We start from the raw sequence: 25,178 nt of genomic DNA on the forward strand, positions 1-25,178 counted from the left end.
ACTATCTATCTATCTATCTCTCTGTCTGTCTACCCATCTAACTACTGTGTCTACTCTTAACATATTTCTACTCATGCTTCTCTGGAGCTGAGGTTGAGAAGATAGCAGCAGCCCATTATTACTGTTTTAACGACCAGCTCGATGGAGCATCTCACAGTCGTCTCCCTCCTGAACTCCACCGCTACTACTCCTCATTCCTACTCATAAATTATTCCTCCAACTCTGCCACACAATCAGAGATTTCATACACTAAATTGAACTGAACATGCTGTCATGCTTCATGAGTCGTCTCCAGTTGTAAGAGTCGCTCTGATTAAATATTTTTTTAGTTCGAAATGTTCAGCGTTTAGTGCGACTTGTAGTCCTGTCTACTGCTGTGATCTGCTAGAGAGCTCTTTAGTCTCATGTCTCAATTTTGTGGAGAACACACAGAGACATTAGTCATACTGCTATGCAGTTTGGCTTGGCATTTGGTTAGAGTATATGTATGTTCTGAGTGAAAATGAACGTGTCAGTATCTGTAGGCGTTAAGGATTTGTGTTGAAGCTGAGCATAGTTATAGAACTGTGTCTTTTCCTGTAATATGTCCCTTAATAAAAACAGTGTTTCTTTAAGTTCTTTATAGTGCTGTGCCAGTTATAATCCCATGTTCAAAATACTGTGTTTTATTTTACTGCATTTTTAATATGTTTTATTGTGACCTTTTTAACGTTTTTTATAATACCATGTTCCCAGTGGTACTGTAACTGTAGCGCTCTCCTTTACCGTGTCTCCTACAGTTCTGTTTATCTTGAAGTGCTTTGTTTCATACAGTACCATGTTCCTTATAATGTGGCGCCTTATATATATAGTTTTGTCTCTTGCTGTACTATTAAAATATTGTTCTTTGTAGTGCTTAGATCTTTATAATGCTGTATTTCTTATAGTATTTTTTTCTCTCAGCTCCCTCAGTGGCGCCTCAGAATATCCAGGTCAACACTGTGTCATCTACTCAGTTGGAGGTGCAGTGGGAGCCACCCCCTGTGGAGACTCAGAATGGCATCATCCAGGGCTATAAGGTCACAACCTCAACTCCTCCTTTTCTCCTCAAGCTCTGTATTTCTTTTTTTCTCTCTCTCTCTCACTCACTCTCTCTCTCTCTCTCTCTCTCTCTCTCTCTCACTCTCTCATGCTTCCATGCCCTTCGCCACATCCCTGGGGATGAATAACCAGTATAAATGTTTTCAGTCTTCATTATTATAATGTACTGTAATAGATAAGGATGTTAGACAGTATGTTTAAAAGATCAGGACATCTGGGTCATGAAATAATTATTACGGGCGTGGAGTTAAGTGAATCCCTTTTGAAATATGCATGATGTGGATGCAGAGGTAAGGGAGACAGTGCATTTATGTGTCAGAAATGTTTTTTTCAGTTTTGAATGTATACTTTCTGCAGCATCCATCACCTGTTAGGAAATGACATTCAACAGTGAGAAAGAATGTACATGGTTAGAATGTAACAGTGCAGAAAAAATTGCTAGCAGAGACTTGCACCTCTCACACCTTTTTTCCCCTTGTGTAAATTTGCCTATAGATTTACTATTGGGAGATGGACAACCAGAACGAAACAGAGAAAGTAAAGATACTTTTTCTGCCAGAGACTAGCATGCGACTGAAGAACCTGACCAGTTATACATACTACATGGTCAAGCTGTCAGCTTTTAATGCAGCAGGAGATGGTCCACTTAGTGAGCCCAGAAGGGGGCGCACTCTTCAGGCAGGTCAGTCTCTGAATCTGTTCATTATGGTTTTGTCAACAATACTTCAAATTTGGACCTGTGATCCAAGTTGGCCATTTAAAATGGCCAATTGGGATTAAACTATACATGAACCGCTGGCCATTTTAAAGTCCTGGCCTGGAACCTGGATCAAAGGTCCAGAATTGAAGACGTCTGATACAGTGTTGAAATGGAACAAAATGCATTGTAGTGTGTCACAGCTGATATTTTGGTATAAAAATATGAGTGATTCAAATCCAACTTGATAAACTTGTATGTGGTTCTAGAACATAGATAGACATAGTAAAACTGTCAAATCAAAGTTGATGTATTTGTTATATTATTTTACATCACATTTCACTGTCCTTGCAAATATCATTATTGTCATCAAATGTCAGCACCTTGTTTGTAGTAGCATGTGTGTTTTTTTAGGGCAAAAGTGTGTTCACACTAGTGACACATGTGGGTCACTTACAAGCACAAATATTTGCTCTGAAAATGGAATGACTGCAAATAAGAATTAGAATTTAGAAGGGAATAAGCTTGTTTAACTCCAGAATAGTTATAGCTCATATCTGGCCATATTGATACAGTGAAACATGTTAGTTTGTATAACCAGTGTGTAATTGTTACATATTTTCTATCTAAATATAAAAGAAGCATGTGTCTGTACAGTTCTTAATACACGATATTAATACAGCAGTTATGTACATTATTATTATCAGAAAGATTAGATAAAATGACAGAAAGAGTTCAATTTAGAGTCAGATTTTAAGATTTAAATGTTTAATCTGATCCCAGGGCATGCATCATAACCATCACCTGTCCATTCTCATATTCTAGTTTATTCAGGAAAATCTGGTCTGCATTAAATTCCTTTTTTCAGAGAAAGTTATTCCATCCATTAAATCACCATTGCATCACTATCACTCATATTAGAAATTCATGTGTTGCACACTCAATCATGTACTTTAAGAACACTGTCAGTCTGAATCATGTTGTAGCAGGGGAGCCATTTTACCCGAGGCTCTAACTCATTGCAATGGCAGGAAGGTGTTCTCTACCTGTGAGTCATCTGTGAAAACAATTCAAAAATTATTCAAATGATTTTGATGTGACCTCATTTGTACGAGCCAAGAAAATACAGCGTCTCGTTCTCTTTAACATTTCCCAAAGCAACATGCAGCACATGCAGGACAGTGCAGATTTTCATAGAGGCTGCAAAATTTGCAAAGTAACAAGAGTTGCAAAGAAGGCCACCCTATGGTAAATCCTGTTGTTGTTCCAATACGGTGTATGTGTTTAAATTCTTACTGTTTATTCTCTGCACAAAAGGAGCTGTTTTCCTGAGGCAGTGCACAGCAGCCTACGTAACTGCAGCTACATGTCACACTGTCATGAGGGCATGTACAAAAATAATTTACAATATTTGTGCAGGTGCACAAATACTATGCGTAAGAACCTGGAGAAGTTATTCACTCATTCATTCATTGTCTGTAACCGCTTGTTCAAGTTCAGGGTCGCTGTGGGTCCGAAACCTACCCAGAATCACTGGGCGTAAGACAGGAACACACCCTGGAGGGGGCACCAGTCCTTCACAAGGCAACACAAACTCACACATTCACTCACACACTCACACCAATCCACCTACCAACGTGGGTTTTTGGACTGTGGGAGGACACCCACATGGGCACAGGGAGAACACACCAAACTCCTCAGTCTCCAGAAGTGGGACTGGAACCCACAACCCCAGGATTCTGGAGCTGTGTGACTCCAACACTACCTGCTGCGCCACCGTCCTGCCCCTGGAGAAGTTATGAAATTATTAAATGCAATCTCATGTCATACCTAGTAAAATCTGCATTGAGCACAATGGCTTCACAAAGTAGAAAAATAACAGATCAGAGAATACAGAAGGTCTGTAACATTAATGCATGTTTGAATGTAGTTTAACAGCCAGTGGATATACCAGAAGAAGAAACTAGTGCATGAAAAAAGTGTCAAACTATTTTTAAAAATCATAGTATCAAAGAAGAAAAAAGACAAAATCAAAGTGAAACTACTTTGAAGAAGGGAATAATAGAAAAACTAACCTTAAATGTTCAGAGCTTGACAGTAGGAACAGTAGGGCTATAAAGCTAAAGCCAACAGCCAAACAGGCTTCAGAACTTCAAATCTCCATTAAAACATCAGTCCAACTGATGCAAGATTCTGGACTGTATTACAGCCAACCAAGGGCAATACAATACCATCACATATTTTGGCACCTGCTGGTGGAATCACAAAAGGATCAACTAATGAAAACTGAGTTTAAACATTGCAGTGAATGTATGAGTTCTCAGATGTATTGTTGAGGTTCATTTGGTGAAACACAAGGTTGAAGAGTTGCAGAAGTCTCAAAGATATCAGTGCTGCCAGTTTTGAGGGTGTGCAAATGAGTATCCATGAAAGTAGAGTTCCATGGCATTATTAATATTTTACCTTTTCTATTCTGCCTTTCTTGTCTGTGTCTCTTCCCCAGCCCCCAGTGCACCTAGCTTTATTAGCTTCTCTGAAGTCACCAGCACCACTCTCAATGTCTCATGGGGATTCCCTGTCTCACCAAATGGAGTAGTGGAGGGCTACAGAGTGGTGTATGAGCCCACTGCACCTATCCATGGTACACCTTACACATCACTCAGCGTATACTGTAGATGCTAATGTAGGTGATTTAAACAGCACACTTCTGTTATTGAATCTATTTGTTGATTTTAACACTTTGGTGTCAGTTTATACTCCAGCAGGTCTAAACCACAAATAGCACGACTCAAATCTGAATCCCATCTCAGAATCAAGTGCCAAAGCCCTTAGGGTCTTCCCAGTGGTTACTTAAACAAGTTGCTGGTTGAGTCAATGATAATTTATTTGAGAAAACACATTTTCCTTTGGTGCCATAAGTTGTTTTGTTTCACTCTGCCCTGGAGCCGAAAATTACAGTAGCTAATCACTTTCCCTGTGTCAACATTCACAGCATTGTTGTAATATCATCAATAAATAAAAGAGGGTTTGATGAGCTTTAGACTTTCTACCACCCAGAGAGACACGCTTTGTGTGTTTTGTGTGTAAATACATTATGGTATGTGTTTGTGTAGGAGTAAGTAAGGTGGTGACAGTGGACATTCAAGGCAGCTGGCAGCGCTGGTTAAAGGTGCGTGACCTTACAAAAGGAGTGACCTACTGCTTCCGCGTGCAAGCAAAAACCATCAGCTATGGCCCGGAGGCAGAAGCAAACATTACAGCTGGCCCTGTGCAAGGTGGGTGAGCCTTATACAAACATGCAAATCGTATGGGACATGGGTGGTACAGTGGCGGGGTCACATCACTGCTGGAAAAAAACAGCATCTTATAAAGTAGGACAAAACAGGTGGCTTCACTGGTCAAAGATCACTGATGCTGCATTTTGTATTCTGGTTGTCTATACATACCAACTGGTGTCATGTTTTCAAATAAGATGCTTGGTTCACAGGAGAGTAAGGTCAGGATTAAGCAATGAATAAAACTCTTGAAATGGACCCATGGCCCTGATAGACCTGCATGTATTACATGATTTTTCATGTTTGACCATGTTTGACTTATAATTACAGAACATCTAAAGCAATGGTTCTCACACTGTGCTACCTGAAAACTTACCACATTCACTGAAAAAACTGAATTATTGAAAATCCAAAGCATTTAGGTGTACATCTGTTCTAGTTCTCATAATTCTGTTTAAATAAAAACAATTTGCGTTTTTTCTTTAAACATATACATAATAAAAAAAAATATTGCCACCATTTCCAAATCCCAAGTAACATCTTACAATGCCAGCTTGAGGATTGCATCAGCAGGTAAACCATACAGAATTTGTAAAACTTTGTTTACCACTTGCCCAAGTGATGACCAAGACCAAGTTCTGTAACAAAATGAATGCTGAACTAGATCTGTGTTTAAAGCTCACTGATCTAGTCCCTAGGCTCAGCCCTTTCACTAAAATGGTATGACTTGGGTGGTACTTGGTCTAAAAAAATTTGAGAACCACTGTCCAAAATGTCAAGGGGGAATTTCACTGATATTTAAAAAATGATTTCTTAAGATGTAGTGTAATTCAGAGGTTTGATGCAGCATTGTAAAGAAACTCTGGGTTTGTGACAATGGTGATGGGAATCTGACAGTTGAAGTAGACAGTCCCTCTAAAAGCTACACCACAGAAAGATATTACAGAAAGTGGTTATGATTATTTTTCTCTGCTGTTAGCTCTACAATGAATTCCCATTGAATGGATGAGGGGACCTTCAGGCAACAGTTTGGTGACTCAAACTTAATAGTTGAGCAGAGGATAGTTCCAGGAAATCACCACATTTTGAGCCAGAATATCTCCATACAGTGCTGGACAATGGCCCTGTACCACCTATCTAGGGTAGCACCACCTTAAACAAAGATGTCTTAATTGGATATTTTTCAGGATCTCCGGGGTCCCCCGCTGACACATCAATCACAAAATCTGGCTCAACCTTGACCATCCACTGGACGCCCGGGGAAAAAGGATCAGGCCGCGTGACTGGCTATGTCATTGAGGCCCGGCCCTCAGGTATGGAACCATTATGCAAATACATATCGCAGCAGGCTATGCCTCAATCTCTGCAAATTCATCTCCATATTTAATCAAGTGGCAAGTTCAGAACTTAACAATGAGAACACAACTTGCCAGTTTTGCCTGAGGAGCTGAATGGAAAACGAGTCACTGTAGCCTATTGAGGTCTTGTTAGTTCATCACAGGGAAAAAATACTCAAGGCAGTTCCCAGCCTACTTTTGTGTTATGTTCATGCCTGTATCTACTCTACAGAAAAGCATGCCGCTTATAAAGACCTGCTTATAATTCTGACTATGGCTGCCTGCCGGCTTCAATGAGAGTAGCCTTCCGTGAGAATGTTTGCAGATGTCAGAGAGTACTGTGTCATTACTCATTTTATTGTGAACATGTCCACCTTGCAGATGAGGGTTTGTGGGACACTTTCGTGAGGCATCTGCCCCCCTCCAGCACCTCCCACACAGTCAGCCTGGATCGCCTGCGCCAGGGAGTCAGCTACCAGTTCAGAGTGCTGGCCATCAATGAGTATGGCTACGGTGAGCCGAGTGCACCCTCTGCTGCCATGTCAGGTAACTACACTTGCTTGTTGCTGACATTTTATAGTCTCTGGGGAATAAAGAAAGCTGTCAGGCTGAATGCGATATCACATTTTGTGTTGGGAAAAAAGCCTGTGAACTGGAAACTAATACAGGACAAAGGATCATGACTTTTTGGAGTTAGTAAAAGTTAATCTTTAGATTTATTTATTGCCTTAGGCATTCGTTTTGATCAAGACATTTACCTATAGCTGTTGTGTATTCACAGATCCTTGTTAAAGCAGTTTTTTATCATCAGTGATAACATTTAATCTCTGGATATGTAATTGATCCAGCTCTGTGACAGCATGATGTCATGTGTGATATAAATATAAAAGATAATCTGCTATAAACAAGAACATTCAGAGGCAACAAGTTCAAACAAGCCTGATCATAAATCTTTAGGTCAATACCTCAGTGTATGATTATCTGACTGAGAAGTTTTGTTGCTGTGAGCAATTTAGAGAAGTTTTTAAACAAATAAATGTGGCAATATAGCCAAAAATGATTTAATTTAACCATTTAAGCAAAAAACTTTTCTCCAAACACCAGTCCTTAACCGGAGGAACATACCTTCAGGATTTACACATAAGTGAGCGAATAGATATTTGAGTAGTGAATTCTAACACTGGTTTTCCGTGTACAGTGATTTCATCAGCGTTATTACTATTTTTGTATTTGTTTTAAGTTCTTGCCCTAATTCTTCAGATATTTATTTAAGCCAATTCTCTCTATGCTGTAAAACACTTCTATCCCACAATAGCTTCCTATCTGGGATGCTGCCAGGCATTTTTTCATGCTGCCACCCACACAGTGTCAAAGGTCAGTTCACCATGTGTGGAGAAGAGTGCTAACTGCTCAGTTCTGTCTGTGTGATCTAACAGACCATCTCGATTGCTTACCTTCACTCTGTACTGACGATAAGAAATATCAACACAATCCTTACTACCTGATGATACACTGAAAATGTTGTTGTGACTTTGGACCAAGTCAAGCATACCACAGACTGACTTAGTACCACACAGTATCATGATTTTCAAAGACTTATTTGTGGCTTTATGTTTGGCAAGGACGTTTCGATTCCTTTTAACATGGTCACCCATTTTCATGTGGCCGCAGCTGTAAAAACCACATGGGCAGATGTTTTGGTCTGTGAAATGTACTGAAAATCATATTTAAACATGAATTTGTTGATCACTTGACAGGCAAGCTAAAGAGTGTGGTTGACAAATAGTTCCCTATAGCTACGATAATACTGTAGACATTATGGAGAAACAGATACAGATTTATACATTGTTTTTACATAGTTAAATAAAAATAAACCTTTGTTGCATTTATGTATTTAAACTGTTATTCACATATGTTCTTGCATACTGAGATACTTAAGTGTACTCATTATAGAGAATGTTTTGACTTATTTTAATTTAGAAATCTGTATGTATTTCTACATATCAGTGCATGTTTATTGTTGTGAAAAATCTGTTTGTCCATTAAGGGCAGAACACTGTAGGAGAGTCATGTGTCCAGACTGAAACTTTCACACCACAGGCAGTACTCTGTCTACCTCTGAGCCTGTGTCATTCCTTTTCAGTGTTGTTGTCTCACCAGTCAGTCAAGCCTTGTCAGAAGACATGTCTTTAGATCGCTGGCACATCTAGGCCACTCTGTCCTCCACTCAGACCCAAGAGTCCACAAGAGGAGATAAGATTCACACGGCAGCCCATTTTATTTCACTGCATTTTCAAATACATACAGCAATTCCCACAACTAATTTCACCAGGAAATGAAATGTGAAACCAACTGCAGAACTTGCTGCCATCGCTGTGTTTAGGGAGCGCCCTGTTATCAATAGATTCTGGTTAGATATTACAGATGATGTCATGGTTGTTTACTTCTTGGCTTCCTCTGCCCACTCATTTTTTATTACTCTCTGTGTAAAGCACCGAAAAAGGTCATGTTATGTGTGGTTTATTCTTCACATCTCTGGTGAATAAGCACAAGGACTTGTAGCCTAGTGAATATTGCTGCTTGGTTACATGGACTTGGAATTAAATCAAATGTAATTTTTGATTCAGTTGACTGTGTCACATGTCATATGTAGCCAAGCTTTGAGCCCCTACAGACACAGGCACAAGTGATAAAAATAGTGTTTAATGTTAAATACACATAGACCATTAAAACAAGTGAAGACAATATGCTTCAAATGCAATTCCTAAACTCTTATCAACACATTTAAATCTGTGAGGAAAAATTTTGTCATTAAATGTTTTAGTCACAATTTAATGTGATAGATTTGATACATTTGATAAAGTTGGGACAGATTGGGGAAAAAAAGGCATGTCTTTAATCTGACTTTTATTTAATTACTGCAGACAGTATGAACACAAGCGTTTTCTGTTTTATTTGTATGGTTTATTTCATTTGTACATCCATTCCATGCAGGCAGTCCAGTCCAGTCCAGTCCACAGACCCTCCTCTTCCACAGACATGACTTTGTAATGTGTGTAGCATGTGATTTTGCATTGTTTTGTTAAAAAATGCATGGAAGTCTTTGGAAAAGACATCATCTTGAAGGTAGCATACTGTGTGACAGACCTTGGGTTTTGGTCTTGTTTGTGATAACAGTCTGAAAAATCCTATTCATCTTTGTTTTGGATCACATGGCATTCGTTTGTTCAAAACAGATCTGAAATACTGATTTGTCTGGTCACAATAAATATTTGCACCATGTGATGGTCCATCCCAGATGTGTTTGAGCCCAGAGAAGACCTTGCCGCTTCTGGACATCATTAACATACGTTTTTTTTTTTTGTTTGTTTGTTTTTTTGACAGTAATATTTTCAGTGGCATATTTGAATGTATCTCCATATTGTAGTGCATGACAAAGGTTTCCCAAAGTAATCCCTTGCCCATGTGGTTATATCAGCTATTGATGAATGACGGTTCTTGATGCAGTAATGTCTGAAGGAATGGAGATCACAGGTTCATCTTAGGCTTGCGCCCTGCTCTTTACTCACTGAAAGTCCTCATAATTCCTTGAAACATTTTATGATATTATGCCGTCTAGAGGAAGAAATACACAAATCCCTTCCCATTTTTCTTTAATGGACATTGTTTTTAAACATTTCCATAATTTTCTAATACATTTGTTGACAAACTAGATATCTTCTGCCCATGTCTGCATCAGTTCAGTTGTAGGAACTCAAATCTCCTCTTCTTCATCGTCCTTTATTGTTGTTTGTTATGTGTTTGTCTTCTTGCACAGCTCAAATGGAGACGCCCTTTTATGAAGAGTGGTGGTTCCTGATTGTCCTGGCACTCTGTGGATTGATTTTGCTGCTGTTGGTGATTTTTGGACTTGTCTTACATGGACAGAATAAGAAGTATAAAAGCTGTGGGACAGGTGTGTTCAAAACCGCATCAATCTAAAATCAACCTTCTGTCCTTCCACCAACTCTGCTCACCCTACACAAGCACAGCACAGTTTTATACAGAGCTAGAGCTAATCCACTAAAACACTCACACTATTCCCATGCTCCCGGTGCTGTTTGCTGATCTGATCTACTGTGTGCTTAAGAGAATTGTTATAACAGAATGACCTTCATAAGGTTTCTTAGCATTAGCTACAGCACTGGGTGTAAATGCAGGTGCTGTTGTTGGCGGGATGATGATTTGCTAAACATCACAGGTGCAGCTGTATCCACAGTGGAGGAATCAGTCACCCTGGACAATGGAGGATTCACAGCTCTGGAGCTCAACAGCAGACCCATCCACGTAAAGAGCTCCTTTCTGAGGAAGAATGGCACCAGGTTTGAACTCCCAACCCATCTAATGTCATGATTACTCCATAATATTAAACTACTACTACTATTTTATTGATTTTTTTATTATGTTCTTATTCTTATTATTGCTATAAATATTAAGGTATAAATTTAAACAATATTTATTTTGAAAATTGAAAATGTTGCCGTCAATACGTTGCATTTAGACTGAATCAGATCCAATTCAAACCTGAATTAAGGACTCCTAGTGTGTGTTAGCAACATCATATTTAATCCAGACAATTTTTTTCATCAGATACAATGAATTTGATTTTTGTCCAATCACTGCTATTGGACTGTTATGTGCTTTTGTCAGCTTTCTAATTGCCTTGTCTTTAATCGCCTCTCTCTCTTGTGGTAGATCACCCCCACGACCCAACCCTGCAGGCCTGCGCTACTCAGATGAAGACATCTGCAACAACTACAATGGTGCAGTGTCCACAGAGTCCACAGCACTTACAGAGAGGCCTGCAGAAATGTCAGAGTCTGAGGTGAACTACTGTCACAAACTCACACTTGCACACACACACACACACACACACACACACACACACACACACACACACACACCTTCAAACTCAAAGTCTAATGCCAGCCCCAGGCATCACTGTATGATAAGTACTGATAAGATTTTTAAACCCTCCATAAAGGACTTAAGAAAACATTCTTTTGATGCACTGAGATACACACCAGCCTACAAATGCTTTTTGTAAAAACCGATAAGAAATGTAACTTTTGTGAAACTGTTTAAAGTTGTGGTCATTTCTGGTACCTGTTTGTGCAACATATGCTCCCTCATAATCCAGATAACAGTTCATTTGATTCTTTATGAACTTCTATTCTATTTAGCTTTTATTCAGTTACATTTGTAAAAAAATATTATACAAAAAAGTGCATATTTTTAGTGCATATTTTAAATAAGAAAACTAGTTTTTCTTTGGCTATGACAAGATAACTTGCGCTTCTATAATCATTGTCCCTTGAAATCCTCAAGGCTAAAGTTACCATAGATAGACAGCAGATAACCACAATTAAATCTATTTACTCAGCATATAAACTGCATTTGTCTGCTACTGTAACATTTAATGAACATAGTCAATACAACATAAAATTGATTTCAGCAGACTGTGGTAGAATTGAGTTCACTGACTAATGGTGCAATGACACTTATGTGAGAGTAGGTAAAGTTGGCATTAGAAGTCTTGCCAAGCGTTTATTGGTATTAATATTGGGCATTGCCTGAATGAGAATCCCCAGTCTGCAGCATGTAGTGCACGGCAATGACCAGCTTTAAACTTAGTTTTAAATATTGCATGAGAAATGTTTCAGTGACTGTTGTTAAATCTGTTGCAAAAGTGAACATTATTATCCTCAGAAATAGATATTTCTTTGTTTTTCCGTTTGCTAAGGAGATCTTTGATTTTACTTTGTTGTGGGTTATGATACGCCCTTACAGTGTGTGCCTGCCTTTGTGATTTCCCCTAGGCCACAGACAGTGACTGTGAGGAGGAGCAGATCAAGCACTCATTTGTGAACCACTACATGAGTGACCCATCCTACTTTAATTCATGGAAGCGGCAGCAGAAAGGCCTAAAGCAGACGCTGGCCTGTGCCTATGAGGAGTGTGCCAGCAGGGAAGGCGAGGGCTACTATCAGACCGTGGTCACTCAGCACAGCGTGGGTGGAGTGTACACACCAGCCGGTCAGCCGGCCACTGGCTCTCGGACTCCTGTCACAGGCTTCTCCTCCTTTGTGTGACCCACCCAGGTTCAGAGGAGCGGGACCCCCTCTGTAGGCCATTTGTTCTGGCAGCAGGGGGCTTGGGGAAAGGCACAAGACTCGTGATGAGGGGTGTTGGGACATTTCAGAAGTACTTTCACCATGAGCACTCGAAGAGACTACGTTTCCCACAGATCAGTCGATTTAACTTGAATGTACTTTAATGCCAATTATCGCGTGGCGCTTAGAAGGAAAACAGAGTCTGCGACTTAGAAAAATCACTGTATTCACCGGCCCAGAGATAATCACACAGTTTGGAGTATGTTACTTGTACATGTTCTCCACAGGCACAGCCTCGACTGAGCCAAACAACTGAAAGCTTTTTATCAGCAGGGGATAAATGCAGGGTAACGCAGGGAAGTCCTGTTCTTAATCTACAGAAGTGATGATCAACACTACATTCCCACATTTGACTCTAAAATGGTGGCACACTCTCACAGTCAGAAAACCCATGACAGCATTCTAGACACTGTTCCCTTTATGACCAACCACTAGGAGGATTTTACAAGGGATGCACTCTGTAATTATTATATACCCTACTGTCCAGTCAGAGTAATTCTTCACTCACTTTCAGTGTCTCTATATACACATGTTCCACTCGCGAAAGCAGAAAGGTCATGAAACTGTCACGGACTCGATGAAGAAGCAGTCAGACTTGACTTTTACCTCTGCTTCAGTATGCACTGTTTCTGCCTCACCAGCAAGTCAGCAGTGGAGTCATTTAGCAATGAACCAACAGCGTCTCCTCGTCCTCACTGAGGCAGAGAGACGGAGCATCAGTCGTGCAGTGATTCTTTGAGTGTCGCAGATCATCCTCACACAGAACATTGTCATTAAAATATTTTTTTCTTAGGCTTAAGTTGCTTGAAGGGTCTGGATTTTCCAGACACAGGTTAAAACCTAGTCCTGGACCAAAGCATATTTTCGGAGAAATCCTAGTTGCCTTTGAAATGAATTCCAAGACAACTTTAAACCTGTATCTGGAAGGACATCTTTATGCTGGATGATTGTGAACAGCTTTTCCCAACACACAACCTGTAGTTAATCTCTTCACTGCACTGTTGGATTTCCTCGTTTGACGCTTGTTTGGCTAAAAGTTTGTAGACACTTGCTCATCCAAAGTTTCTTCTGAAATCCAAAGTCTTAAATGGGAGTTTGTTCTCCTCTTTGCTGCAGTAAGAGAAATGAGACGTCTGGAAAATCTTTACAGTAGATGTTTGAACATTTCTCTGAGCATTTGATTCAGTCACAAGAGCATTAGTGAGGACAGGCTTTGGTGTCGGGTGATTAGATCTGAATCAGCTGTACTCCATTGCTCCAGAGAACACCATCCCACTGCTCCACAGCCCAGTGCTTTGCATACTACAACAGCACAATCTGTGCACAATAATTGACCAACTCCAAGGGGTTTCTACAAACTTTTGGGCATGAAGTGTTACGTCATATTGAGCTTATGAAGGACTCGATAAGTAGCTATGGGTATGACTGTGAAAGAACAAGACAAATACAAGAAGAGTGCGGTGCAGGGAGTGGAACTGGGAAACTGTTGTAAAATCCTTTGTGTGAGAGGTTCATTTTTCTGGCCTTTGGCACAATCTTTACAGGGTTCCCACGATCCTGGATATGAGAGTTTGTAATTATTTTTGTTTGAAGAAAGTAGCACCTCGCCATTTTAGAAAAGTTCATGTTGTTTACACTGTGAAATTTCAGCACAAGACAAGTCCATTTCAATTTCCACTTTCAGGAAGCTGTTCCATATTCAAACCCATCAGTGAGGAGACTAGTACATTTGGTAAATGTATGTTTCCACACACTGTAATTTATCTTTTAGTTTGTGTTTCACACAACACCATAATCATTGCTTTCTGATTTTTATTATTTTTTTTACCTTGCTATGGAAGCTGAAGGATCCTTGACAAGTCCTTGGATGTGATAGTGATGGAGTGAGAACCCTGTATTTCCAGCACTCTTAAGCCATAAGGACATGTTTTATTTTACCTCTTTCTTTCAGATTCACTCCTAACAGAGTGACTGAACATCAGCTTTTTCCCCATTTTATACGCTTGAAAGGTGCAAATGTGATTTAGGATTAATTTGTGTTGATATCTTTCTCTTTTTTACTGTAGTGTTATTGCAGAGTGATCCAGCATCATTCGTATGTTCATTTCAGTGTATTTTTATTCAGTTCTTAAAGTTGCCAATCACAGTGGTGGACTAAACAAAACTTAACTGTAATGGAAAAGGAAATGTTTATGGTTTATGCCTGCCATAATATCTGTTCCAGCACGAAGTGTAATGTCACAGACATTCATGAAGTAAAGACAATTTCCCACTTTTTTAGAGAAATTAAATGTTTGCTGTTCACTGACATGAACTAATAACATTTTGTTATAATCTACCAACACCACATACATAGTGTCCTGTGTGTGTGTGTGTGTGTGTGTGTGTGTGTGTGTGTGTGTGTGTGTGTGTAATGATTCACACATTCTAATCTTATCAGCTCTTGTGGATGATGTGTTTTGGGGGTCAAAGTTGATGCTTCATAGGACTGAAGTCCTAACTCAAAATTATTCATATCACAAATTCAGTGAAAACAGGTGACGTTCTTAAAACTAAGAAAAAATATAAACTGATATCAAATACTTAGTTGTAATATATTTTATGTATAACTACACTGATCAACCGTAACTTTGACTACCTTGTTTCTACACTCTCCACTTCTCCATTTACTCAGCTCCACTGACCTGACGGGAGCACTTTGTATATCTACAAATGCTGATCTTAAGAGTGGATTGTACTCAGCATTGCAGTGACACTGATGAGTTGGTGTGTTAGTTCATGGTGCACCAGTACTAGTGGATCAGACACAGCAGCAGTGCTCAGGATTTTAAACACTGTGTCCACTCACTGTCCACTCTGTTAAACACATACCTTGTTGGTCCTCCTTGTAGATGTAAAGTAGGAGAGAGTAGCTCATCTGTTGCTGCAGTTTGTGTTGGTCATTCTGTAGTACTTCATCTGTGGACATAGGACACTGTTGGGTGGATGTTTTTGATTGGTGGACTATTCTCAGTCCAGCAGTAACACTGATGAGTTTAAAAACTCGAGCAGCACTGCTGTGACTTATCTACTCAGTGCAACACACATAACCACACAATCATGTTAGTGTCTCTGCCGCACGGAGAATGATCCAGAACCCAAATCATACCTGCTTTGTGAGAGTCCTGCCCATTGAAAAACAGGGTGGTAGGATGCTAATTTACACATATGGACTCCAGACTGTATTTGTAAAACTACAAAGTACTCCTAAACAGTGAGTGTAGAAACAAGGAGGTGGTCATAATGTTATGGCCGATCAGTGTATATACAATGCTCAAAAAATAAAGGGAACACTAAAATAACATTCGAAATCTCAATAAATTAAATATTCCAATTATTCATTACATTGTAGAATGTGTTGAGAACAAAATTATTTAAAAATGATCAATGTAAATTCAAATTATTATCCCATGGAGGTCTAGATTTGGAATTGTACTCAAAATAAAATTAGAATATCAAATTACAGGCTGATCCAACTTCAGTGGAAATTCCTCAAGGCTCAGTAGTGTGTGTGGCCTCAACGTGCCGTAGGACCTCCCTGGGCATACTCCTGATGAGGCAGCGGGTGTTCTCCTGAGGGATGTCCTCCCAGACCTGGATTAAAGCATCAGTCAACTCCTGGACAGTCTGTGGTGCAATGTGATGTTAGTGGATGGAACGAGACATGATGTCCCAGAGGTGCTCGATTGGATTCAGGTCTGGGGAAGGGGCAGGCCAATCCATAGCATCAGTGCCTTCATCATGCAGGAACTGCTGACACAATTCAGCCACATGAGGCCTAGCATTGTCATGCATCTGAAGGAAACCAGGGCCCCCTGCACCAGCATATGGTCTCACAATGTGTCTGAGGATCTCATCCCGGTACCTAATGGCAGTCAGGGTCCTCTGGCTAGCACATGGAGGGCTGTGCGACCCTCCAAAGAAATGCCTCCCCACACCATTACTGACCCACTGCCAAACCGATCATGCTGGAGGATGTTGCAGGCAGCAGAACGTGCTCCACGGCGTCTCCAGACTCTGTCACGTCTGTCACATGTGCTCAGTGTGAACCTGCTCTCATCCATGAAGAGCACAGGGCACCAATGGCGAATTCACCAATCTTGGTGTTCTCTGGCAAATGTCAATCGCCTGCACGGTGTTGGGCTGTAAGCACAAGCCCCACTTGTGGATGTCGGGCCCTCATACCCCCCCTCGTGGAGTCTGTTTCTGACAGTTTGTGCAGAAACATGGATATTAGTGGCCTGCTGGAGGTCATTTTGCAGGGTTATGGCACTGTTCCTCTTTGCACAGAGGAGGAGGTAGCAGCCCTGCTGCTGGGTTGTTGCCCTCTTATGGCCCCCTCCATGTCTCGTGGCGTACTGGCCTGTCTTTTGGTCTGTGGTCACCACCTGCAGAACCACTCCTTTATAGGGGTTGTCTTTCTAATTGCCTCTCATTTCTACCTGTTGTCTGTTCCATTTGCACAACAGCAGGTGAAATTGATTCACAATTGGTGTTGTTTCCTAACTGGACAGGGTGATTTCACAGAAGTGTGACTGACTTGGAGTTACATTGCGTTGTTTAAGTGTTCCATTTATTTATTTATTTTATTTTATTTTATTTTATTTACATTTTTGAGCAGTGTATTAGCATGTATTTTAAATCTAACAGAGAACACTGTTTGTCAGTATGAATTAAAGGTTACAAATGAACATGATCATCATCATGATAATCTTTTCCTCTGAATCCATTTCAGAGTCGCGGTGGAAAAAAGGCGAGCAAAGAATCCATTCTAAATAATAATAAAAAAAACCTTTATTTAGGTTATTTCTGCATTCTTCCTAAAAGCAAGCACGGTCTAAACGAAATCATTACATGTGCCCATTTTAATATACGCGGGTAAATCAAATAAACATATGTAATAATAATATATTAATATTCATTTGACAAGCGGAAGAGAAGATGATGATGATGAAGTTGTTAGAATTTGATTTGCTCAAACTGAATTAGCGTGTTGTTGTGTAAGTGTCCAGTGGGTGGCGCAGTTCATCGTTGAGAAGGATGTTTGCAGCGGCGGTGGTCAATAATTGCAGATTTTAGACGGGATTTTCTCAGGTATGTAAACACACTTGTCTAATAAAGGGAATAGCTGGCTTTAACACCGGCTCATCTGATATTCACACACGAAGAAACTAAGATGGCCACAGTTCGCTGTGTTTCCGTGTTTGTTGTGCTCCGGTCTGAGTTCTGTTTGTCCTGGGGTTCTGGGGGCGGGGCTAGAGCCTTGTATTTATGTTCACCTTTTAAAAGTAGGATTCGGTGGTGTTAGGACTCCGTCTGAGGAAAACGACCCGCTTCTGCATTAAACAAAGTGCGGTGAAACCCACACAATGTCGAGTTCACCGAAGAGGGAACAAATATGTGAAGAAGATCTGGTGGGTATCTCACATCTCGTTCAGTCAGAGAACGAGCCCAGGGTTGACGGTTGGCCGATGTGAATACTCCCCCTGTTGGACAGGCTTGACCTTGAGTCTGATCTGATTAAACGGAAAGGTTTTCTGGAACATCCCCAGGTCTCCGCAGACTCCACGCGTGTTTTTGGCTGTAGATGTTTGCGTTCATTAAAAGGCTCATAAACGAATCTCATTAAAACACGATAATATATTTTGATACTGGAGTTTACAACAGTATAAATATAAAACTAATAAAACAGTCCTGCACTAACGCCATTTGTGTTTTGCTGTAGTATTCTTATTCTGTAAAAACAAATTCAGTTTGTGTCGACACAATGTTTTAATTATAGCTTTATTTTGAAGAGGCTTCAACTAGTAAAACTAGTCTGTCACAATAAAGTTATTATAGCAGAACTGATTTTAGAAGCTGTGAAACAGCCCCTGAGGATGGTAACCTGCTCAGAAGGAAATGTATCGAATCTGATGCTTTACACATGACTAGTGACAATAGTTCATCGTGTTTCCAAAGTTCCAGAGGAAGGTCAGTGTTTGTCGTTGGGGAGAAGTAGGTCAGAGATCAGAGAACTGAATTAATAAAGATTTGGGAAGTTTCTTATCCCATTTATGGGATATGAATCTTTCCTCTTTACCTTATATAGTCATGTCATCCACATACTTCCTCTGCCTTAAACTTGAACCTTACTCAGACTTCAATAAAACATGTCTCAGCAGACGTTCTTCTGCTCTCGGGGAAACTGGACAGTCAGCTCAGGAGTCTGAGCGGTTTCTGAGTATTTGCTGTCTTGGGAAAGAAGAAAATGAGCTTTCTTCCATCACTGTCTGTGACATGGAGTCTCATCGTGCTGGTGCTCACTCTTTTGTTTATGTAAGTCTGTCCACTCATGTTAAAGGTTCACACATGCTTCTTGTGTACCACGGCAGCTGTTCTACCATTCCTTTTTTTAAAAAACAATGAGCCATTTCTATTTCAGTGAACCAGGTCCGGTGTTCTGATGAGTTGTGCTACCTTGTTGAAATGTGCTACTTTGATATGTTTTCCTATATTTTTCATGTTAAATCTGTTTTTCACTGGTGTATTTCACACCAGTTTACTACTTAGTTTATTACTATTTTAATCTTAGTTTACTACTGTTATTTGCTTGAGGTTTCCAAAACTTTACATGGCAAAATAAATGTAAAAAACTATAAAAAACCATTTCTCATCACTGTATTAATCTTAGAATTTCTTTAATAATTGGATTTGGGCTGTGCATATCTTCTGCTTATAGGCAACTTTTTCTGATACACTACATTTACTTACCTACTGTTTTATTTAAACATCTTAAACATATTAAAGTACACTATGGCAGCACATTTCGGCAAAGTAGCACAGCTCGTCAGAACACCGGTCCTGATTGTGTTTCTTGTATGTAGTTATGGCGTGTGGCCGTATGGATTTTTTAAAAAGCTGGGGATCCCAGGACCAAGGCCTTTGCCCTTCATTGGGACATTATTCTCTTACAGAAAGGTGTGTATCTCCACATATGGATCAGAGCACGTGTGTCAAAATACTGAATAATACAACAGCAGTGGAGTGTTTCATTTGTTCAATAATGTACATATTTTTTAATCCCATTTTTAGGGCTTTTACAAATTTGACACAGAGTGCTACAAAAAATATGGCAAAATTTGGGGGTAAGGCCAATGGTTTTCTCTCTGACAGCAGTTTGAATAAATAATGTTAAATATATAATAAGAAAAGATTCTATGTTTATATTTACTAAAAAACTAGATATGTGGATTCTGATTTTGAAAAATCAAACATTTTACACATTGGTAATTTAGCAACAGCTGCAGATTTACTGAAACCGTTTATGTCAAAGATCTTGATGCTGCTCATTTTGTGGGGATTTAACAGCAGTACTGGTCTGACCTAATGTGCTCAAATGTGCATTTCTCTCTATTACTAAGGATCTATGATGGAAGGTTGCCAATTCTAATGACTTTAGACCTTGAAATGATCAAATCCATTATGGTTAAAGAATGTTATTCTGTCTTCACTAACAGAAGGGTAAGTCCAATTTCAAAGTCACATGAATATTGACATTAGGATTTGAATTTAGCAAGTTAATACAATGAAAACACATTTCTTTTACAGACAGAATGCACCGGATTGATGATGTCAGATATTCATAAATATAATCAGGATTAAACAAGCCAATGTTAATCTTTTGTATGTGTTCAGGAAGCAAACGCAGATTTGCTTGGTCCCTTTGCTGATGGGATAAGTATTGTAAAAGATGAGAAATGGAAACGAATCCGTGCTTCTCTCTCTCCGTTCTTCACAAGTGGACGATTGAAGGAGGTGCAGTGTTTTATTTCAAGATCAAGTTAAATTATCCCTTTCAGAATATAAAGCAAATATCAGTTAACTGTGAATTAAATGTCAGTTTATATGTGCCTCCACTGCGTGCCTTTATTCATGACACCACATGTTGTTTGTCCAACGACATGTCATTTATTGTAATTTCTGGAGAATTCTACAGAACTTAAACCCTTTTAAGCGCTTCTTGGGGTGAGGATGATTTTTTTTTGCTATATAGCAAACAACATTTTGTTCCTTTTCAATCTGTTTCAGATTTATCCAATAGCTGATACGTATGCAGATCGCTTCATTGAGAACTTGAAGAAGAGAAACCCAGAAGATTCTGTTAAAATTAAAGAGTATGTGTGCATCACCAAAATGGCTGCAGAAACCTCACACAAGCTTTAAAAGACTCTGTGAATCAGCGCTTATTAAGAGCAGTGGTAATCATCGTTCATTAACTAGCAGGCCGACTAATTCACTCCACTTTGACTTACACCGAGAGTAATATTCCATTAAATTGCCATTAAACTGTAATGATCTAATTTAATACAATTTGTACTCAAACACCCACTTACTGTAAATATGATATTATTGTTGTTTCAGATCCAAGCTGAGATTATAGTAATTATCTGTTCCTGCAGTTTCCATAAATATCAACAAAGACTAGAATGATCTGAGTGTATTTTTACTAAGACAAGGTTTTTTCCCCCCGCAGTGTCTTTGCTCCCTACTCCATGGACGTTGTGGCCAGCGCCTCCTTTAGTGTTGAAATTGATTCTATAAACAACCCAAATGACCCTTTTGTCACGCAAATCAAGAAATTCATGAACTTCAGCTTCTTCAGTCCTCTTATCCTGATACTAAGTACGTCCAGTTCGCTGTTAATAACCCATGATTTTTTAGTAAAAAATAATTCACTAGTTTGTAATCAACACATTGTTTTTATGATAAAAAAAGATTATGGGTTTGGACCTAATTACTCAGCTCTCTTTAGGAGCCTGTCTGTGATTGAAGTGATAATGTTGTAATAATGCATTTAGGGGTGTTTATAGGTTTAAGACTGAATCCTGTGGCCATAAATATCAATATCCCATCTCAGTGTTCTGTCTTGTCTTTCTGTATCGCAGCTCTGTTTCCCTGCACTGCTTCATTTTTTGGCAAACTGGGAATTACTGTGTTTTCAAAGTCAGCTGTGGACTTTTTCTACAACTCCTTGAGGAAGATAAAAGATCAGCACAACTCAAGCAATACGGTATGAATAAATGGCTATTTATATTTAAGCCTTGTAGCAAAGAGTATGAATATATTTTATTGCAGATATACCTATATGAGAATTGTGCTCTCTCCTTTAGAAACGAGTGGATTTTCTGCAGCTCATGATCCAGAGCCAGATATCTGATGAACAAGCTGAGAAATCCTTGAGTGATCAACCAGTCAAAGGTTAGAGCTGCAGCAAGATACAGGAAATTGATTTAAGGACAGTAGCATGCAAAGTGGAAACTGAGGGCTTCACCTCAATATTTTGGACGTAGAGCTGGTGGTGCTTTTTAAATGTGGCCTGTTTTTTTGTTATTGTATTTTTTCCCCACAGGGTTGACTGACCATGAAATTCTTTCCCAGTCCTTCATTTTCATACTAGGAGGATATGAAACCACCAGCACCACTCTCAGTTTTCTACTGTATAATCTTGCAACAAATCCAGACAGCATGGCCAAACTGGTCGAAGAAATTGATGAAACCTTTCCTCAAAATGTGAGCAAAACATTTTACATCAACTCTGCAAAAACTCCAAAAGAACTGTAGAAAAATTAGTTGAATTTGAAATGCTATCAAATGTATTTAATGCTATCAATAATTACTTTTGTACCTTCACTGAGCAGAGAGAGGAATATGATCACACACATAACAAATAACTGTCATTAGGCCTCAGATTTAAAACTTATTTTTGATACAGGAATAAACCAGTGTTCTTTAAATACACATCAGAGGAAGCACATGCTAACCCTCATCACCCCAGCGAGGCTGTATTGTGTAATAAAGCTAAGTTGGAAAAAAAACAGGGTTAAAAGTCTTCAGCATGTTCAAATACAGGTAAAAACCACTTCACTGAATCATTACTTTCACAGGCTCCAGTGACCTATGAGGCACTGACTAAGTTAGAATATTTGGACATGGTCATCAATGAGTCATTGCGTATCCTCCCTACGGCGCCCCGTCTGGAGAGGGTTTGTAAGAAGACCACAGAGCTCAATGGGATCACCATACCTAAAGGGACTCTGGTTGCCATCCCTACATATGTTCTCTACAGAGATCCACAGCTATGGGAGGCTCCTGAGGAGTTCAGACCTGAGAGGTAACATCACCGTATCGTTATATACATCACGTAGTCCTTCTACTCGAACTGTGTTCGTTCTAAAGACTGACCGGAAATAGGATTCGGGACTTAATACATGTTCTTGCTTATAAAGTCAAGTTGGTGACTTTATTTGTGTGGTAACAGTGTGTGTTTAGTGATTAGTTTCTTCATAATAACAAATGAAATTGATAAACTATGTGTTTGTTAATGCATTTATACATTTGACATGAACAGGGCATTGCTAACATGTCTATATCTGTTATTTATTTATTACTGAAGGTTTAGTTCAGAGAATGAAATCAACCCCTACACATTTATGCCATTTGGTCTTGGACCCCGCAACTGTGTTGGAATGCGATTTGCTTTGATGATCTTGAAGGTGGTGGTGGTGAAGCCTTTGCAGAACTTCAGTGTGGAGACATGTAAAGAGACACAGGTTGGCGTGCTCTCTATTTTAGAGCAGTAGTCTGGCAAAATTATAATTTTCCAGTGTTTTTACATGACACCGTTCTGTGCTTATACGCACACATTGGCATCCTATAAGCAGGTATAAAATTAGGCATTCATCCTCTTTGCACAGTCATAACTAGTGGAAATTGAACATTAAAATTAGTTTTTTAGACTTCTTAAGCTTTCAATACATTAGAAATGGAGTGACTGGTTTTCCAGTATCATATTAAAGGCTATTCTGAGAAGGCTTTGTTTTGTTCTGTTTTCCAGATTCCTATTCAGCTCAATACTCTCTTCCAACCCACGGTTCCTGTGACTCTGAAATTAATACCAAGATCTCACAAAGAGGAATAGAGCTGCTCGAGACAGAACTGCTAATGGGATCTTTAATTAGTAATCAGGATAATCAGTCTTTAGTGATTTCATGAAATTGTAACATTTAACGATATCACATTAACACCCTGTCTACACATTCTGTTTAGAGGCCTTCTGTGTATGATTTGTATGATATATTAAGTTTATAACTACAGTACGTGGACCAAAGCTTATTGTTCCTGTAGTCAGCATTGTTCATTCTCACTCTAAATCACAGTCCGAGATTGTAGAACCAGAAAGGCACAACCAATTTTCCTTACAGATATAAAGGGGAAAATACTTATTTTTTAAAAGATAATGTAACCACAGGCTCAGCTCTGACTGAACAGCGTAGAGATGTAAAACAGTGGAGTGAAAATATCAGTCATTTTATGTTTTTTTTCAAGGGTCTTGAGAAAATCAGTGAAAGTTTCAAGTTGAAACTAATTGTTTATAATGAATACATTTTAGTATGGCATACAAATATAAACAGCACATTGAAGGAAAGAGAAAGATTAGGACCAATTCCTCAAAGGCCATTGTGCAAGGCTGTTAGCAAACTGCTTTTGACTATGCAGCATTTCCAAAGAGGAACAGGAACTGACTCCATAATCTCCATATCCTGTATTAACACTCCTATTGTCTCACAGTTGCTGCCCAACAAAGACTTTACTGTTACCTCTACATCAAATTTCTGTCCCTGTTTCTGCTACACTGTGCTCTATTACAGGTTGTAGTCTAAATGATGTTATAAATCTGGATGTATTTCAGGCTTAGTCCTGACCTGCAAAGCAATAAATACGATTGTGCAAATTAGGATCAGTTGCATCCTTTCTTGTACGTACAGCCATACCCTGAGATTATAAGAGTGGTATGAGCCCTCTAGTGGAGGAAACGAGTTCACAACGCATACTGTTGAGGCAGGTGCTGGGATACAGTCCTCCAATCAAGAAATGAGTTTACACTCAAATCCTCACTGGGCTCACTTTTAATTTAGTTTTATGTTCTAGATCACTCCAGAGACCCCCTGAGTACTTTCAGGGCTATACGTCTGGTCAGTAACTCTGCAGACGTATATATGCGTATATATTGCTTATAAAGTCATTCCTAGATTAGATATTAAACATTAAGATCAGATTCCCAGAGAGAAATGTTTTATTGCTTGAAAAGGTGATACTAATAGAAGACGGTTGTGACTTTAACCATATGCTGTTAATAGGTTACTTGTGTTTTCAGTTCTGAGGGCCAGGTCGGCCAAAAGCATGCTAGTTTGTCAAAGGTTGCTGTGAAAGTGATTTAATACCCATTTGCACTAGTGAAGAAGAGCTTTTACAGAGTGACATTCAGGGTCTTGCATCACACCATACAGCATTTAAAAAAGATGCATTACAGCACACTTAAATTTCCTGAAATTGCTGGAGTGAAAGGATGTGTTTTAAAGAGGCACAATAAATGAAGAATGTAAGCCTAACTTTAGGAGTCTCCTCCCAGAGTTTTTCCCCACTGAGCATTTCAAGTTGAAAACCTGGCTTTAAACTCTAAAACACATCCAGAAAACAAACATTATGAGTGAAACAT

General features: G+C 39.3%; 2 protein-coding genes across 5 annotated transcripts in view; both read left to right on the top strand.

Annotated features, from left to right (window-relative positions):
- sdk1a (sidekick cell adhesion molecule 1a) overlaps positions 1 to 14,868 on the top strand; it is a 269,185-nt gene extending 254,317 nt beyond the window's left edge. Inside the window, exons 37-46 of the mRNA XM_066674238.1 lie at positions 943 to 1,058; positions 1,576 to 1,762; positions 4,281 to 4,418; positions 4,891 to 5,052; positions 6,240 to 6,365; positions 6,771 to 6,935; positions 10,207 to 10,344; positions 10,630 to 10,750; positions 11,124 to 11,253; positions 12,248 to 14,868. Coding sequence (XP_066530335.1) covers positions 943 to 1,058; positions 1,576 to 1,762; positions 4,281 to 4,418; positions 4,891 to 5,052; positions 6,240 to 6,365; positions 6,771 to 6,935; positions 10,207 to 10,344; positions 10,630 to 10,750; positions 11,124 to 11,253; positions 12,248 to 12,520 — 1,556 coding nt within the window. The 3' untranslated portion in view covers positions 12,521 to 14,868. The remainder of the gene's footprint in view (positions 1 to 942; positions 1,059 to 1,575; positions 1,763 to 4,280; positions 4,419 to 4,890; positions 5,053 to 6,239; positions 6,366 to 6,770; positions 6,936 to 10,206; positions 10,345 to 10,629; positions 10,751 to 11,123; positions 11,254 to 12,247) is intronic.
- A 2,791-nt stretch (positions 14,869 to 17,659) lies between these two features.
- Positions 17,660 to 24,397, top strand: LOC136699205 (cytochrome P450 3A27-like). 4 transcript variants are annotated; one of them, XM_066673712.1, is made up of 14 exons: positions 17,660 to 17,734; positions 18,805 to 18,958; positions 19,507 to 19,600; positions 19,715 to 19,767; positions 20,044 to 20,143; positions 20,318 to 20,437; positions 20,711 to 20,796; positions 21,156 to 21,304; positions 21,568 to 21,692; positions 21,793 to 21,880; positions 22,032 to 22,192; positions 22,567 to 22,793; positions 23,076 to 23,232; positions 23,517 to 24,397. In XM_066673712.1, exons 2-14 carry the CDS (start codon positions 18,891 to 18,893, stop codon positions 23,598 to 23,600), a joined length of 1,512 nt encoding a protein of 503 aa, XP_066529809.1. In that variant the 5' UTR covers positions 17,660 to 17,734; positions 18,805 to 18,890; the 3' UTR covers positions 23,601 to 24,397. The 4 variants fall into 4 exon arrangements, with proteins under 4 accessions (XP_066529809.1, XP_066529810.1, XP_066529811.1 ...); XM_066673713.1 differs by having other exon boundaries at positions 17,662 to 17,734; positions 18,802 to 18,958; XM_066673714.1 differs by lacking the exon at positions 17,660 to 17,734 and adding an exon at positions 17,766 to 18,054 and having other exon boundaries at positions 18,802 to 18,958.
- The last annotated feature ends 781 nt before the right edge of the window (positions 24,398 to 25,178 follow it).

Source organism: Hoplias malabaricus, chromosome 6, assembly GCF_029633855.1.
Source record: "Hoplias malabaricus isolate fHopMal1 chromosome 6, fHopMal1.hap1, whole genome shotgun sequence".
NCBI classification, from domain to species: Eukaryota; Metazoa; Chordata; class Actinopteri; order Characiformes; family Erythrinidae; genus Hoplias; species Hoplias malabaricus.

What these genes read in the sequence shown, in the direction of transcription:
- LOC136699205 (XM_066673711.1), top strand. Translation starts at nt 19,436, where the DNA reads ATGGCAGCACATTTCGGCAAAGTAGCACAGCTCGTCAGAACACCGGTC. An exon ending in TCCTCTTATCCTGATACTAA is followed by an intron (nt 21,305 to 21,567) that starts GTACGTCCAGTT and finishes TCTGTATCGCAG; the next exon opens with CTCTGTTTCCCTGCACTGCT. An exon ending in GAGTGATCAACCAGTCAAAG is followed by an intron (nt 21,881 to 22,031) that starts GTTAGAGCTGCA and finishes TTTTCCCCACAG; the next exon opens with GGTTGACTGACCATGAAATT.